The 15,969-nt window shown below is 39.9% G+C and overlaps 1 protein-coding gene across 3 annotated transcripts in view; it reads left to right on the forward strand.

The window, feature by feature from the left end:
- PREX1 (phosphatidylinositol-3,4,5-trisphosphate dependent Rac exchange factor 1) overlaps positions 1-15,870 on the forward strand; it is a 288,057-nt gene extending 272,187 nt beyond the window's left edge. For all 3 annotated transcript variants that reach the window (XM_089513873.1, XM_089513874.1, XM_089513875.1), the window contains 8 exons: positions 1,904-2,003; positions 2,578-2,721; positions 3,848-3,962; positions 4,780-4,846; positions 5,242-5,429; positions 9,268-9,370; positions 11,111-11,178; positions 12,352-15,870. In XM_089513873.1, the coding sequence (XP_089369999.1) occupies positions 1,904-2,003; positions 2,578-2,721; positions 3,848-3,962; positions 4,780-4,846; positions 5,242-5,429; positions 9,268-9,370; positions 11,111-11,178; positions 12,352-12,394 (828 nt within the window). In that variant the 3' untranslated portion in view covers positions 12,395-15,870. The remainder of the gene's footprint in view (positions 1-1,903; positions 2,004-2,577; positions 2,722-3,847; positions 3,963-4,779; positions 4,847-5,241; positions 5,430-9,267; positions 9,371-11,110; positions 11,179-12,351) is intronic.
- Positions 15,871-15,969: the final 99 nt, after the last annotated feature.

Consider the following 15,969-nt stretch of genomic DNA (forward strand, 5'->3'; position numbering starts at 1 on the left):
CTACTTCCTCAGATGCTTTTACATTGGGGGAAGATGTCACTTGTAAAGGAGGACAAGGCAGTTGTAACTTGAACAGTTAAACAGAAATGTTCAAAAATGCAAATCACAGAACACATGCTTTGCATGAAGAAATAGGCACCATGTGCAGTCTCTTAACATCTCCTGATAGGGATGAGAAGACTCCTCTCTGAGGAAGCCTGATGCCTGGAAGAACTTTTACTAGTCAGTGCAGAGAAGCACTGAACTAGATAGACCAATGAAGTGACAGAGGGCAGACACTCTTTTCCCACCCCTGTATGTTAATTCAGAGCCATGTAGTGTAGTGGTTTGAGTGTTGAAGTAAGATTTGGGGGTTTGAATTCCCACTTGGACATGAAACCCACTGGGTGATCATGAGCAAATCACACTCTCAGCCTTAGAGGAAGGCAGTGACAAATCTGCGCAGAACAACTCTATGGTATCTGAGAAGATCCTGTGATAGGTTTGCCTTGGGGTAACTTTTTGAAGGCACACAACAGTATGATAATTAGCTCCTGCCAAATGCTCTCTACATTAAAGAGGGGTGGGAAACTGAAGCAGGTCTGAGAATCAGTGTTCTGCCCCTAGGATCCTTGGGATGATTGTGGGGGCATCATGTATCCTAGGATACATAAACAAAAACCAGAACAGAAGCAGAAAGAAAGAAAAAACCTAGAAGTGGATTAAAGTTCACTTCTGGCTCTGAAAAATGAGGGGGGGGGGGCATTTGTTTATTTTAAACAGTGTCAAAGAGGAGGGGCTGCAACCTATCTCAAAGCTAAATTGCTTCCAGGAGATGGAATTCACCTTTAGGAGAGGACACAAGGAAAGGGGGGACCAGGAGAGCTTGAAGACCACAAAACCACCCTTGGGAGGGGCAATTTCATGTGGCCTCAAGGTAGCACTTTGCACACGCTTAGATCAGAGATACATGAGGGCTGTCTTCCTTGTCTTCTGTCCACCCTAGAAAGAAAATTTTTAAAGTTGGACATGGTTATTTCAAAATTTAAGCTGCCAACTACTTTGTATTTTGGACTGAGAAAGGTCTGAAACATGCTGTCAAGGGAATTGTAGAAAAGTCTGTGAATGATGGCAAACTGTACTGTTCTGTCCTCTGCTGGTGAAATGCTATATCTTACCAGAATATGAATTTAAAGCATGTGTGTGTGTGTACCAAATAAGTTGTATAGATAGATCTAGAAAATGAAACCCTGGAAAACCAAATGTTTAATCTTTGAGCTGGAAGAATAGTGACAAAAAAGGTCAAGATTACATTTCCACAGAGATGGATTTTTTTCTTATTTACCAGGATATTATCCTCCAAACAGCTGTACTTTAAGGGAAGATGAATTGTGCATGCTGCCTTGTTCCTCATTTTATTGGGACTCAAAATATAACAAGCCTACACTGAGGTTATAACACAAAACTGAAAGAAAAGAGATATGTATGAAACAAAAATACAGATGTGGGAGTGTGCACATATGTATGTATACTAATACATATGTGTGTCTAAATGTGTGTGTATATGTGTGTAAAACTAAATTGAAATCAGGGTTTGTCTAATCTTTGGTTTGATCAGGGTTTTATTGTACAGTACTTGTTTTTAACTTGGCTGATGTGTGCATGATACATCTTAAAGAGATGGAACTGAATGAACTACCAGCTTTATATCCATGCCAGGGGAACGTGAAGATTGAAAAGCAGTCCCAGCCAGAATAGCATTGTAGGAGATATCTTCCATTAAGATTCACAGTGCCTTGATTTGGGGAAAGAATCTGTCATTCTTTCCACAATTTTGCATATTTTTGGAGAGGTATTTGTGTTTGGTGTGTGTGCATCCATCTTTGAAACCTATCCATATTTCCCTATTTATTTTTTCCATCAGAAAGAGGAGCGAACCATGCTTGAGGATATGCAGGCTACCCTCTCAGAGCTGGACAAGGTTGCTTTTTATTTCAAGCAACTGGATGAATGCTTTGTAACAAGTAAGTCATTTCCCTTTCTTTTGTGGTTTGTTTTTCCTGTGATTCTGCACACATTGCTACAGTGCACAGAACCATTGTCTAAAGTCAGGGATGATGGACGTTTTGGCCTGTGGCCCAAGTTTGACCTGCTTCACTATCCAGTCCTCAAGCATTGCCTACTGTTTTCTGTGATTTGTGGCTGGAGAGAAGGCTGGGAAGCTGTTGCATGGAACTGAACTTTGGGTTGTAGCCCTAGAAGTTTTTGCAAACAAATGGACCATAACAAAAGAGTATGACTTATCCAAGGTCTCCCAATGGCTTTCAGTAGCTGAATGGGGATTCAAACCCTGATCTACTGTGCAACTCTGACTCTCCCCAAAATACAGGTTTTGTATTTTGACCCAGAAATTCCACTGTCAAGAAGCCACCAGGTGCTATAGTTTAGTTGCTACAAGAAAGAAAGAAAGAAATGAAAAGTTGCTCTCTACTCTGCCAAATACTTTTATGGACTTTATTTCCAACAGTCTTGTCATCATGTTTCTCCCAATGTTCTTGTACCCTTAAAACATCTGAATGTCTATCTTTGTTTGTCCAGATACCCATGTTTTCTATCATGTTGAAGGAAATCGACAAGTTTTGAAGGTTATCTTTTACTTGGACAGCTACTACTTTTCAAAACTGCCTTCCCGGTTTCAGAATGGGGGAAGCCTGAAGCTCCATGCAGTGCTCTTTACAAAAGGTACAAGTGAAATTATTTTCATTCCTCCCCTTTTTAAAAATGCTGCTGGCTAGAGTGTAATTAGAGTAGACTGGGTTCTAACTGAGCCATGTGAGATATCAATAAACAATATCCCCAGTCCATGGCTCTCTCAGAGGTTGTTAAGCTGGAATACCGGTCTGATCTTTCAAGTGAGCTTGGGTAGAAGAAAAACATTTACAAAGAGTACATGCAGGTAGTCCACATGTTCTGAAAGTAGGAGGCCATTATTATATTTGATTAGATTGATCTAGAATGAAGCAATCAATCTGCTTTTAGTATGTGAGGTAACCCAATACAGTCTCAGGTACCACTATGTAAGTAAGGAATGGTTTTTGTTGGTTTGGTCATTAACTAATTGATTTATGAAGCAAATGTACTTGTTGCCAACAAATTGTTAAGAGGTTTAAACAATAATGCAACTACAACACTCACTAAGATCCAGAAGTTGAAACAGAATGTGTATACGAATGTAATTGAGCAAAACCAACTTCCATCAGTTAAAGCTATTGACATCTGCGTAGTCAAATAGCTGCGTAGCAGGTATCACTTTCTAGAAAGTGGGTGGGACCTTAAGCAAGGCACAAAGGGATCTTAGCCCAGTTAGAATTCTTAACAGATGCTTTATCTAGCAATCTCTTGGTGAGCAGGAAAGAAGAGGCACAAGGAGTCTCAGCATATCCCATCACATTCTTCATGTGTTTTGGGCTGCAGTCCATTGAAGAAGGAGAAGTGGAAGGCACACGATAGCAACATAGCAGTCCCACCAAACACTTTTCATCTGCACCCCCCCCCCCCCCACATCAGATTGGTGCTGCCACTGGCTGAGGAGTGCATTGAGAGGCACATTCCTGAGCTATTTGTAGTGCTAATCATTTGGCAGAGGGGAAGGAGGTGGCATGTCATTTTGGGAGGAGGAATGGGACACATGGAAACTAGTTGAGGCCTATGCTTGGTAAATCCATGTTGAGGGAACATAACAATTGCAAATTACTGTTTGCGCTAAAAAGTGTTGTGTGCATTCATATGATAGATTATGAGGATAGACAAAGAGAAACAGATGAGAAATGTAACAAATTCATGAGCTTTTCCATGAAAATCTTTACAGCCCTCGAAAATCTGGAAGGCCAGTTCCAGCCTAGTGGTTCATCGTTAGAAGAGTTCCAGCAGCAAATTAATTCCACCGCTCTTGAGAAGGTGCAGCAGTATTATCGTAAACTCAGGTATGGTGACATTAAAAGAATGCTCTTTGTTAATAACATTTGCACAAAAATTTAAGTGCTCTTTTTTTAAAAAAATCCTCTTTTGCTTTTGTTAAACACTAGAAGTCAAGAAATGAAAGAAGGATCCAAGGTCTTACATTTTATTTTAAAGGAGCACCACCACTCCTGGACACCAGCAAATTCTCAAATTTTTTGCTGTTTTTTTCCCCAGTAGACAGGGAGTCCAAGAGCTGAATAAATGGGCTGGGGATAGTGATGGTGGAATATATGTAGCCTGTAGGCCATGTGCTACCCTCTCCTGGTTTAGGTGTTCTTACAAACCAAGATCTGAAACCAAGATCTGCTTCTGGTTTCCAAGCAGCACTTAAATCAGTTTCCCAGTTTACATTTCATAGGAAAACTATGGTTTAGTATGCCAGGTTATAAGTATTAAAGCCAAGTGTTGCAGAGAGGTGGGAGGGAGATGAGGAGCAAAGGCATAGGTGTGGCTCCTTCTTCAGCCAGTACACCATAGTTTTATCACCCTGAGATTGTAACATGTGAACCAGGTCATAGCTGTTTAACTTTTATATTAGACTTCCTATTACATATCACTCCATTTATAATAGCAGCAATGAAATGCAGAAAATTAGATTTTCCAAGCGAGCTAAGATTGTTGTAATTCTGACACAACTTCTTAGGCTATAACACTTATCTGATAGATCACACTTAACCATGTGCTACTGGATTCTTCTTTCCTTTGGACGAATAAAAGTAAATGCTTGAAAGGAGATCATTATAAGCTACTGCAGATTATTTATTGGTTGTTTAATTTCAGGACATTTTACCTTGAGAGATCCAACTTGCCTACAGATTCTAATACCACAGCTGTGAAAATTGATCAGGTACTGAAACTTGCTTTTTGCCTAGATACATGGCTGTGAAAATAGGATTGAGTATCGCTTGAGCTGTCAGTGGTGAAAACTTCTGACTGTGTTTTATCAGGTATAGCCCATTCCTTTTAAAAGTTCAAATCAGACTTGATATTCACGCAGGCAGCCTTTTCCCAACCTGGTGCCCACCAGTTGTATTGGACCACAGCTCCTCAGCCAGCACAACCATTTTGTTTGGGAGTGTTGCTGAACACATCATGGAGGGCACCAGCTTGAGGAAAGCTACTTTAGTGAATGGTTGTTGTAGTGAAAGGGATTAGAGTGGGCATCATTTTTGTGGGGCAAAAGAACAATAGGTAAAGAAGGCAGGTCTGATCCATTGATGCATTCTTTGTATTCTTTTGCAGCTAATTCGTCCCATCAATGCAATGGATGAGCTCTGCAGACTAATGAAATCATTTGTCAGCACAAAAGGCAGCCAGTCTGGCTATTCTGGCAGTTATGTTGCAGGAGCTGGGTTGCTGCCTATATCCTCTGAACTCTGTTATCGCCTTGGAGCCTGCCAGATTGTAATGTGTGGCACAGGGATGCAAAGGTGAGAATTATATAAGTGATTCCCTTGGATGCATTTTTTGTAGAAGTAACTAGTGCCTAGAGGAAGGATGCACAACAGAACTTAGAAAGGTTATTATTTTTGGACTAGATCTTTCTAATAGAATTCTGAGAGTTTTAATAAAAAAGTTTCCATACTCTGCATGACCATGGGCTATAGTCCATACATCCTTATTTTGTGGCTCCCTCTACCCCTTCATAATAGGTGACTTGGAGGTCTCTCATTCATGAGGTTATCATAAGTCAGATTCCAGTTGACAGCAGTTAACAACTACCCCTCCTTGGTTCAGAGCCAGCTGCTGCCACCACATTAGTCCACACTGCCAAAACATTGCAGCTGTCTCTTTCTTCTTCCCTTCCTTTTGTTTATAATAGAAAAATTGACTTTCTGTGCTACATAGGGCCCAATGGTGTATCAGAATACTCTAGCACTCACTTCCACCACCACAGTTGCCACCAGGTTTCAGCAATTAGTGTAGCAGAGGTAATAGGATGGCATTCCCCTATGTCTGGGAGTAGCCCACCCAGACTTTGAGTTTCTCATTTTTGAATCTTTTTTTTTTTTTTTTTTTTTGTCTTTTGTTCCTCACACTGAGGCTGTAGTAAGACAATGTCATTTTTTTCTTTATGGCACTGCCTAAATCAGACCTTTTCTTTTTGCTTCCTCTACTAAGACCTTAGTACATGCCTTGGTAAATACCCACAATGATTAATGCAGTCTTCTTTTGACTGGTCTTACGTTATCATCTCTGGTTTCCATTCTACATTCTGCTTTTAAGATTATCTTTTTGGCCATTGTTTTGATTGTGTCACCCCACTTTTGATATCTCTTCATTGGTTACTCATTCTTTCTAGGATACAATATGTGCTCTTTGTTTTAACCTTCATGGCCTTACACAGCCTAGCTCTCCCCTATCATTTATCCCTTATTTCTTTTTACCAATCTGCTCGATATCTGTGTTCTAGGAACTTTAGGGTTATCACCCAACCATGTGTTTCCCCTTTCTTGGTTTGGCTTCATCCTTTTCCACTCACTGCTCCACACTCTTGGAATTGCCTCCCTGAACATTTGTAGACTGCTCCTTCCCTCATTATTTTTAAAACTCAATTAAAAACTTTTATTTTCCAAAGCTTTTGACGTTATAGTTTAAAATTGTTTTATAGTCTTGTATATTTTGATTATATGTATTTGCCAGTTGACCTTTCTCCAAGGCTTGAACAGCAAGTTTCGTCTTGCCTCACAGCTGTCTCGCAGTGGATGCGCCATCGGCGTTTGAAGCTCAACATGTCCAAGACGGAGCTTCTTGTCTTTCCTCCTAAGCCCACCCTTCAATGCTCCTTTTCTGTCTCTGTGGACAACATTTCTATTCAACCAGTCCAGCAAGCCCGCAGTCTTGGTTTTATCTTTGATTCTTCTCTGTCGTGTATCCCTCAGATCCTGACCACAGCCAAGGCTTGTAGATTCTTTTTGTACAATATTGCCAAAATCCGACCATATCTCTCCGCCTCTACTGCCAAGATCCTGGTCCATGCCCTAGTGATCTCACAACTTGATTACTGTAACATCCTCCTGGCTGGGCTTCCTCTTTCTCACCTCCGTCCTTTAATCTCTGTCCAGCATTCAGCTGTACGCATTATCACTTCCACCCACCACTCTGACCACATCTCTCCTGTGTTGGCATCCCTTCACTGGCTCCCCCTCCCTTTCCGCATTCAGTATAAGCTCCTGCTGTCAACATTTAAAGCCCTCCATGGACTGGCCCCTCCTTACTTATCAGACCTTCTTTCTCCTCACCTTCCCACTCGGGCCCTCCGTTCTGGTAGTCAAGGTCTGCTGTCTCAGCCCAGGATTTCCTCTGACCCATCTCGGATTCGCCCCTTTTCACTTGCTGCCCCTCACTCCTGGAACCTTGTTCCCCCACAAGCAAGAGCCATCACTTCTTTAACCAGCTTCAAAACGGAGTTGAAAGCCATCCTGTTCAGAGAAGCCTTCGCAGGCATTGCATAATTGTCGCTTACTATTTGATGTTCTTTTGTTGCCTGTTTATCAAAGCTATGTACTGTATATGTATTATCCTACTTGAGAGTATGTATTTTCCCTGGAAGAAGATTAACCATCCATTATGAAGCCAAACCCTCCCTCCAGTCCATCTGCCTTGGTCCAGGCCTTGGAGGTAGAGAGGAACTGCTGGACCTCTTACCCTTTCCCTCCACCATTCCCTTCTCCTTCTGTGTCATGTCTTTTTAGATTGTAAGCCCGAGGGCAGGGAACCGTCTAACTAAAAAGACTGTATGTACAGCACTGTGTAAATTTACAGCGCTTCATAAATAAAGGTTAATAATAATAATTGTATTTTTTGGATTGTATTCATTATTTATATATTTCATTTCTATGCTGCCTTTCTACCTGAAAGGGACTCAAGTCAGCTCACAGATAAAATCATTTAACTATTTTATCTGGATAATTTGTTGTATAATTGTATAGTTTTATATTTTTATTATTCCTTCCTTCCCTTTGTGTGTGTGTGTTTGTATGCGTAGACTGTGTTGCTTTGGCAGGACCCACTGTTTTTGGTTGTTTTACGTGCATTGTGCCATGTACATCAATAGTATTATATAAATAAATGATGCTGATGATTGTGGTGATGATGATGATGATATTTTGCACATGATTTTATGTGTAGGAAACAGAATTGAAACATTATTTTCTGTACAGAGAATGCTGCTTTATGCACAAAAAAGTGTGAATTTTGTGCAGAATAAGCCTCGAGCTGCAAATATTATTGTCAGTGCAAGATTCTCATCAGGGTTTTCTGATGCCCAAGAAACATATTTTTTACCATGTTTTGAGAATTTTTGAAAATTCTATCAATTCCTATTCCAGTTGGTTTCTCCCTGCTTTATTTTGAATTAATATTCCCCACACCCATAGAAATGAATAGTCATGGTCTCTTCCAACTCTGCAATTCTATGATTCTATGATATGGCTCCTAAGCTGCACTCTGGAAGAGGTACAGCTTACATATAAGTTTTGCTGCTTCAGTGAGCACTACGCCTATATTGGATGGCTTTATTTTCTACTTATTTTCTCTGGTGAGCTGCCCTTGGAGTACATCCATTTGTTTATATCTTGATCTCTGAAATGACAGGATCATCTTGTATTGTGACTTGTTTCCACTACCTTATCTCTAATACTAATTTGCATGGAGTATTTTATTATATGTAGACTATTCATAGCTTGCTCAACTATTCTTTAGTTTCAGAATTTCCAAGAGGGCTATAAAAAAATGAAAACAAAATATGTGAAAAATATGCAAAAGAGAATTATAAAGCAAAATCATTAGAAGCTTAACCATAAAGATCAACAATATTAGAAGGGATAAATATGTGAACCAATATTAAGAATATTGTTGTGATTTAAATGTTAATACAAACTTAAAACTGGGAATGAAATTTTAATGACATTTTAAACTGGAATTCAATAAATGGAAATGGGACCTTTAAACTCTCATAGGAAATATGAAAATTTTACTTTGCTGAAAGCAACTATAGTCATATGCATGTTTACTCAAAAGTAAACTCCATTGAATTCAGGTTGTATAGCAGTTTGTATCAGAACCATTGGCCCTTCAAATATTTTGGGCTTTTTCCACAGCCATGTACCATTGACCATGCTGGCTCAGGCCTCTGGAAACTGTAGTCCAAAACATGCGGAGGGCCAAACCTTCCTTATCTCTGGTGTATAGTGTTGCATCTTAAGCCAGTTTATGTGATTTTGTATGATTATCCTTAATGCAACATTCTCTGTGATCTCTCCACAGGAGTACATTGAGTGTATCCTTGGAGCAAGCAGCTATATTGGCTCGAAGTCACGGACTCTTGCCTAAGTGTATCATGCAGGCCACAGACATAATGAGAAAACAAGTAAGTATTAATGAAGGATTCAATAAATCATACTAGCAACTATAATGCTCCTGGACTCATCTCTATAGTTGACATCTCAGGTGGAGGTGATAACCAAGAGTGCATGGTATCAGCTTCGGCTGATACGCCAACTGCGTCCCTACCTGGCTCAGGGGACCTTGAAACAGTAGTACATGCACTGGTAACCTCTCGTTTAGATTTCTGTAATGCGCTCTACATGCGGCTACCTTTGTACCAAGTTCAGAAGCTCCAACTGATTCAGAATGCTGCAGCCAGACTGATCACCAAGACACCAAGATCAGAGCACATTACACTGGTGTTGGCTACCGATGAGCTTCCGGGTGGAATACAAAGTGTCGGTTATTACCTATAAAGCCCTACATGGCCTGGGCCCGAGTTACTTAAAGGAACGCCTCTTCCTACATAATCCGCCCCGCACTCTCAGGACATCTGGCACAAAAATATTAGAACAACCCAAAACCCGGTTGAAAACCACCTCTTGTAAAACGTTTTCTGCGATGGCCCCTAGACTTTGGAATAACTTACCAGCAGAGATCCATCTTATACCTTCTTTGGAAGCCTTCAGGAGGGCATTGAAGATGGATCTCTTCCGGCGGACCTATCCAACGGATCTCCTGTAATCTGATTTTGAACATCTGAATATGATGACTCCATTCTTACAACTGTCAGCAACACTGTAACAACTCTTCCCCTTTTTATTTTATTTTTTATTTTGAGTGATGTATTTTGTATTATCTATGATTTTATGATGTTTTTACTGTTGTAATCCTGCTTCGATCCGAAGGGAGAAGTGGGAAATATAAATATATTTTTTAAATTTATTATTATTATTATTATTATAAAATGTTGCATGTGGTGTGTTTCTTTAAATTGTAACCAAGATATGAAATGAATAGGTTGTGCTCAAGTCCTTGAGTTTTTATATGTAGACTATGGCGCATTACAGACCGCCCAAAAGTGGGTGGTCTGGCGCCGGCTTCATTAGCTACGCCGAGAAGCCCCAGCGGCCAGACCGCGAGGCTTCCTGGCACAGCTAAAAAGGAGTGCCGAAATGGTGCTCCTTTTTGGCCCCTGGAAGTGGCACCGCGAGACGCGCACTCGCAGCGTCACTTCCGCCACGTCTGGACGCTGTGCGTCCAAGACGTAAATATGGCAGCGCCCATGTGGACGGGCGCTGCCGTTTAGTACGCACTCTGCGCGTCCAAGGGAGAGGGGCGGTTAGGAAGGTGAGAACCTTCCTAACCCTAGCATGCCTCTTCGTAACTCTAGGACGCGCGAAGCACGTACTAAATGGCGGTGTGTAACCTGCCTATAAATCGTAGCCTATAAATTATATGTAGACTATAAATGACTATTACATCACATACTGTGGCCCAAAAGAAATAGGAAAGTATACCTATTGCAAATACTAACCATCCTGCAAAGTATGTGGTTAAGGTATGTGTGTGAATATGCAGTCCATGCAATATATTTGCACAAAACCCCATGTGCATGTTATATATATTTTTGTTTGCATCCTTTTATATTCTGTTGGGCAAAGCACTTTGGAAGTTATTTCATCTTAAGTAAACACGGATGACTAATGTACCACCTGAGTGCTTTTTCCAAAGCCACTTACACAAGTTAATGGGTTTTCAAACAGAAATAATGTATTTTTGTTTTTGCATTAGTACTTCACTACCACTGCTGCCAATATTATTCATTCGTATGTTTCCTTAGGGACCAAGAGTTGAAATCTCTGCAAAAAATCTGAAAGTGATGGATCAGATGCCACAGTCTGCACCACGGTAGGTGACCTCCTGTGGCTGGACTTCACCAGAAAATAATTTTCCAACACCCATATGTACATACACATGCACACATATGTCAAGCCAGCTTGTGCTGTGCTCACAAATAGCAGCAGTCTGTTTAAAAGCTGTTTTTCAGCTTATTTGTCAATCTCTGTTAGCCCTTTGGGGTTGCTGTGTTTTGTATAAAATAGAGCAGTCATTTCTCCTGTGGCTTTCAGGATGTTGTTATCTGCTAAAAAAAAGTGCTGGGATATCCAGTCTAACAGCAGATAAGCAAAGCTAATTCATAAAATAATGAATTAGCTTTGCTTATGGAGTATAACTAGGTGGCACACTTTTCAATGGACCAAGGACCATTTCATGCTCCTGGAATGTCACCTTTGAAAGTGTTTTCCTCCTGGAATTTCACATTTGAAAATGCCTTTTGGGGCACCTCAACCATCTTGTTTTTAACACAAAGGAGTCAGTTTTTTCTGAGTTTGGTGGTGGAGTTGGGAGGAATTATTGGAGAAATCTGCAAAAACAATGGGAACATATTTGTATAGGTTCATCATTTCTTTTCCACACTTTAAAATACTGTATGTTAAAATGGATTTTAGTGGGTGAACCTATTTGTTCCATTCTTTTTTAATTCCCAAGGGCTTGAGAACGTTCCATTTGTCTTGTTAATTTCTGCCAATGCAACCCATTTTGATTTTTCAGGTCCATTTGCTGTGTGTGTGTGTGTGTGTGTGTGTGAGAGAGAGAGAGAGAGAGAGAGAGAGAGAGAGAGAGAGACTGACTAGGAACACAACTAGGAGTGTAGTGGAAAGAGACCATACTATAGAGGCAGAGTTGCATGCAATATATCCCAGCACCAGCCAAAACATAGGAAAGACCTCTAACTTCCACCAATAGAGAACTACAGTCATTTGAATGACTAGTAGACAGTACTGGATTGGATGGACCCTTGGTCTCTCAGTACGAGGCATCTTGATATATTTGTAACATGGACCATTCATGAGAAAGAGGAAGGGTTAATGACAATATCCAGTAGGTCAACTGCAGGTGTCTTTCATTTACCCATTCTTGTTATGGACATAATCTGAAAGAATTCTCACCACTTTCCTATATTTCCTTGTTACTACCATTCCTTTCCTAACACCAACTTTTGTTATCAATCTTTTGCAGAATCTACAGGCTGTGTCAGCCACCTGCGGATGGAGATTTATAAAAGTGAAGGAAATTTCTTCCTGAACCATAGATGTGTTCAGCAAAATATGTTGCTATCTGAGCACTGACCTTATCTTATGCCAGTGGTGCTGAGTTCAGAAGAGAGAGGCGGTCACTGGGTTGTCTGTTTCTTGGGTATCCTGTGCATGAAGAGATTGCCTTTTCCACTCATCTCCTTCTGAATTATGTAGCTGGGGATGGGTATCATTTCTGGGTTTGCTGCAGGAGTTCTCAATAACAAATCCCCTTCAGTTTGTATTGAGAAATTGCTTTCTGCCCCATGTCAGAAAGTATGAGGAACTTTGTAGAAGGGAGTAAATCCCTAAATATAAGGAATTAACTGGACTCATGGCTGCACATGGTGGACTTTGACTTTTTGATGGCAGAGCAAATTCATGGTGAAGCACATCTACCTGTCCTGGTGTTTTGGAATTTCATCCCGTTTCCAACACAGTGTTGGCCAGTTGCCTTGAATAAGAGCTTCAGAAACACTCTTTATAAAACCAATGTATACATACCCACTTGCACTTTGAAATCATGAATAGCACACATCTCCAGTTTCTTCAAAGGATTTGTCCTGGAGCTGTTTTCCAGTTCATTGCAGTATAAACCAAACTTTGTTCTGCAGAGTGTACATTCCATGGGACTTTATAAAAGACTTTCTTTTTAACTTTTACTGTAAAGTTCAAGGTTTGAAATTAACACTTTTTAAACTAATGGTCCATTATGTATTCTGGAAATACAGTAATATTTTCCAGGAGAGGATAGCAATGAAGGAATTTTTTTAAAGAAGAGAAGAGAAATTATGAAAGAGGAAGCATCAATTTGTGTTCCAACTACTTGAACAGATGAGACTTTTAAAAATAAGGACAGGACTATACTTATTTATCTGGAATGAAATATCTGTGTTAGAATCTGTTGTTATCTATACAAGACTGAAAAAAAGTATTTGTTCCAAATGGGGCCAATTTTCTGGCAGATGCATAGTAGCTCTCTGTTCACTGAAAATAATGTTAACGTTATTTAAAACCTTGCAGTATTTAAGTAGCCTTTAATAAGTGTTATTTTTTAAAGAATTAGAATACAGTGGGGTGTAAGTTAAAATAAAAATGTGGTTGTATATATAATGTACTCTATTTCCCCCAGTTTTAGAAATGTTTTCTGTTTGATCAGTATTATCGCAAGCACAGGTAGTTTGTTTCCAAATTGCCTGCTGCAATGTAATGAAAAATATCAGCAATCTCAGGCCAGAAATAACTATTTTGGAGTGAGTGCCTTAATTGACTTATCCATGTTCCTCAAGGAAAAATAATAATAAGGGACATGGAAAAAATTGTCTTCTTTATCAAAAGAGACTAAAGCCATAGTCTCCTCTGAAATGCTTATTCTTGGGCATATATAGAAGTTCTTTCAGGTGACTTCTGTATTTAACATGTGGAAGAGGAATATTTTGATTTTTGGCTTCAATTAGGGCATTTAATAAACTCCAGCATTTCCTAACAATCCAATCCTCTCTCTTTCTCTTGTCTTACATTGAAAATGTTCTTTCCTGACTCTATCTGACAAAGACATATTTTTAAGATTATTTAAATAATCATGGAAAAGGAAGGCAGCAGTTTAAATGCTATGTGATAACTCAGGATATTTGAAGCATTGGCTTGGGTATAATCACGATAGAGTGGCTCTGGAATAAATGGCCAGCAGATGGCAGACTTAGACTTGCCAATGGAAATAGCTGTAGAATGCCTATAATGTCCTATACTAGAGACATCATGCCTTTGTATACCAGTTAGTAGGAACACAACTGGGAGGAAGTTGTTGCACTCGTGTCCTGTTTATGGATTTCCCATAGGCATCAGTGGGTGGCTTCCATATGAACAGAATGCTGGACTTTCAGTTTCCTGCTTTAAACAATTTAAAACAATATTTTGCATTACATGTACAGAAGCTGGAAGGACTGGGAGGTTAACCTTACTTAAAAACTGCCATAGAACAATGTTTTCTGCCTGGAGGAAACAAGCTTTTTAGGCACGCCATAGTGCAGGCAATGTCTTGATGCTTCTCCCTACGTCCTCCATGCCCTGCCGCCTAAAGTGATCACCTGAAGTATCCATTCCATTTTCTGATGACAGGCCAGCTCCATAAGTAGCAACATTCCTCCTGCCCATTGTGTTCACCATTGGGGAATGTTTTGAAAAATCCAATTATGCAAAATGGCCAATACGGCTATCCTTGGATGTTTTGAAAAATGTAATCCTCATTCATTCAACAGAACTAGTGGGTCATAGAATATCAGTGGTGGGGTCACCAGAGACAACAAACAGGCACTACACCATGGTGGGCATTGGTGAACACTCCTATAATAGCGCAAAGTGGAGAATTATTTGTGTAGGAAAAGTGGAACTTGCTACTGTCATCATAATGTCTCCAAGATACTATTGTTCTGAACATTGTTGTTTTGAAGCATGTTTAACCCATCTAGAGGATTAATATCCAGATGAGGCTCTATTTTGCATTACCTTTGAGCACCTCTTGAGTATTTTTGCCCAGGCCTCACCATTTTCAACATTAGTCCTGCTTTTGTATTCATTATGTGAATGACCTGCAGCTGAAAAAATCCCTGGGTAACGTGCCAGTGAGATGTAGTGGTTTGAGTGCTGAATTGGGGCTCAAGGAGACCAGGTTTCTAATCCCTGCTGAACAGTTTGAAAGCACACAACAAGAACTCATTGAAAAACTAGCTATTCAGACTCCCTGTCTCTCCCATGTCCCTCTGAGTATGTTGCAAGTAAGAGAAATTATCTTTTACAAGGAACAAGTTGTATGGTATTTTCTTACAAAAAAAACCATTAGCACTGTCTTGGCTAATCTTCGGAAAGGACTCGGTGATAATTTTTTAAATTTATAAAGCAACTGATAGCAGTGGACCATTTTGATGTACTATGTATCTCCAAAGTACAAGGTGTTTGGGAAGACGTATCCAGTAGCATTCTGTTATTTCCCATTGCTCTGCTAATGGAATGGATTCTTAGTTGTTGAATATGTGTCCTATGATAAGATAAATCCATGCATGGTATTTAACCCATTTCACTCCATTAATATGTAATCTGTGTAATTATCCCAAGGTTCATTGCAACGGCCACCAATTCCTCTTCAGAACTAGCTATTCCTACAAAAGAGATATGACAAATGGATATAAAGTGGTTTTTTTCCTGATTAGCTTTCAAACAGATGTTCCTTTGCTATCAAAAGAGAGTTAATAGAATAATCCATTTTAGAATGTCTTTTTTTTCTTTTCTTCATGGTGTCACACCCTTACTGTTTATGGGCATGACAGAAGACAAACTAATATTTCTATGCTCTGCCAAAATCCCAAGCCTTTCTGTGTGGGAGGGGAAAATTAATGTGAGGTAGGGGGAGGCATTAGAAACTCATGTGGAAGAAAGCAATAGAAATGTATCAGTGGTTGAAAACAGATCTAATGCATTAAAAACCAGCTGTGCTTCATTGGCTCAGTAATTTCTCAGCTCTCCAGAATATTGTGCTGAATCTGATATTTGGTCTGAGGTTGCACCG

Source organism: Sceloporus occidentalis, unplaced genomic scaffold (genome assembly GCF_023333645.1).
Source record: "Sceloporus occidentalis isolate IW3139 unplaced genomic scaffold, rSceOcc1.0.p SCAF_3, whole genome shotgun sequence".
Lineage (NCBI taxonomy): Eukaryota > Metazoa > Chordata > Lepidosauria > Squamata > Phrynosomatidae > Sceloporus > Sceloporus occidentalis.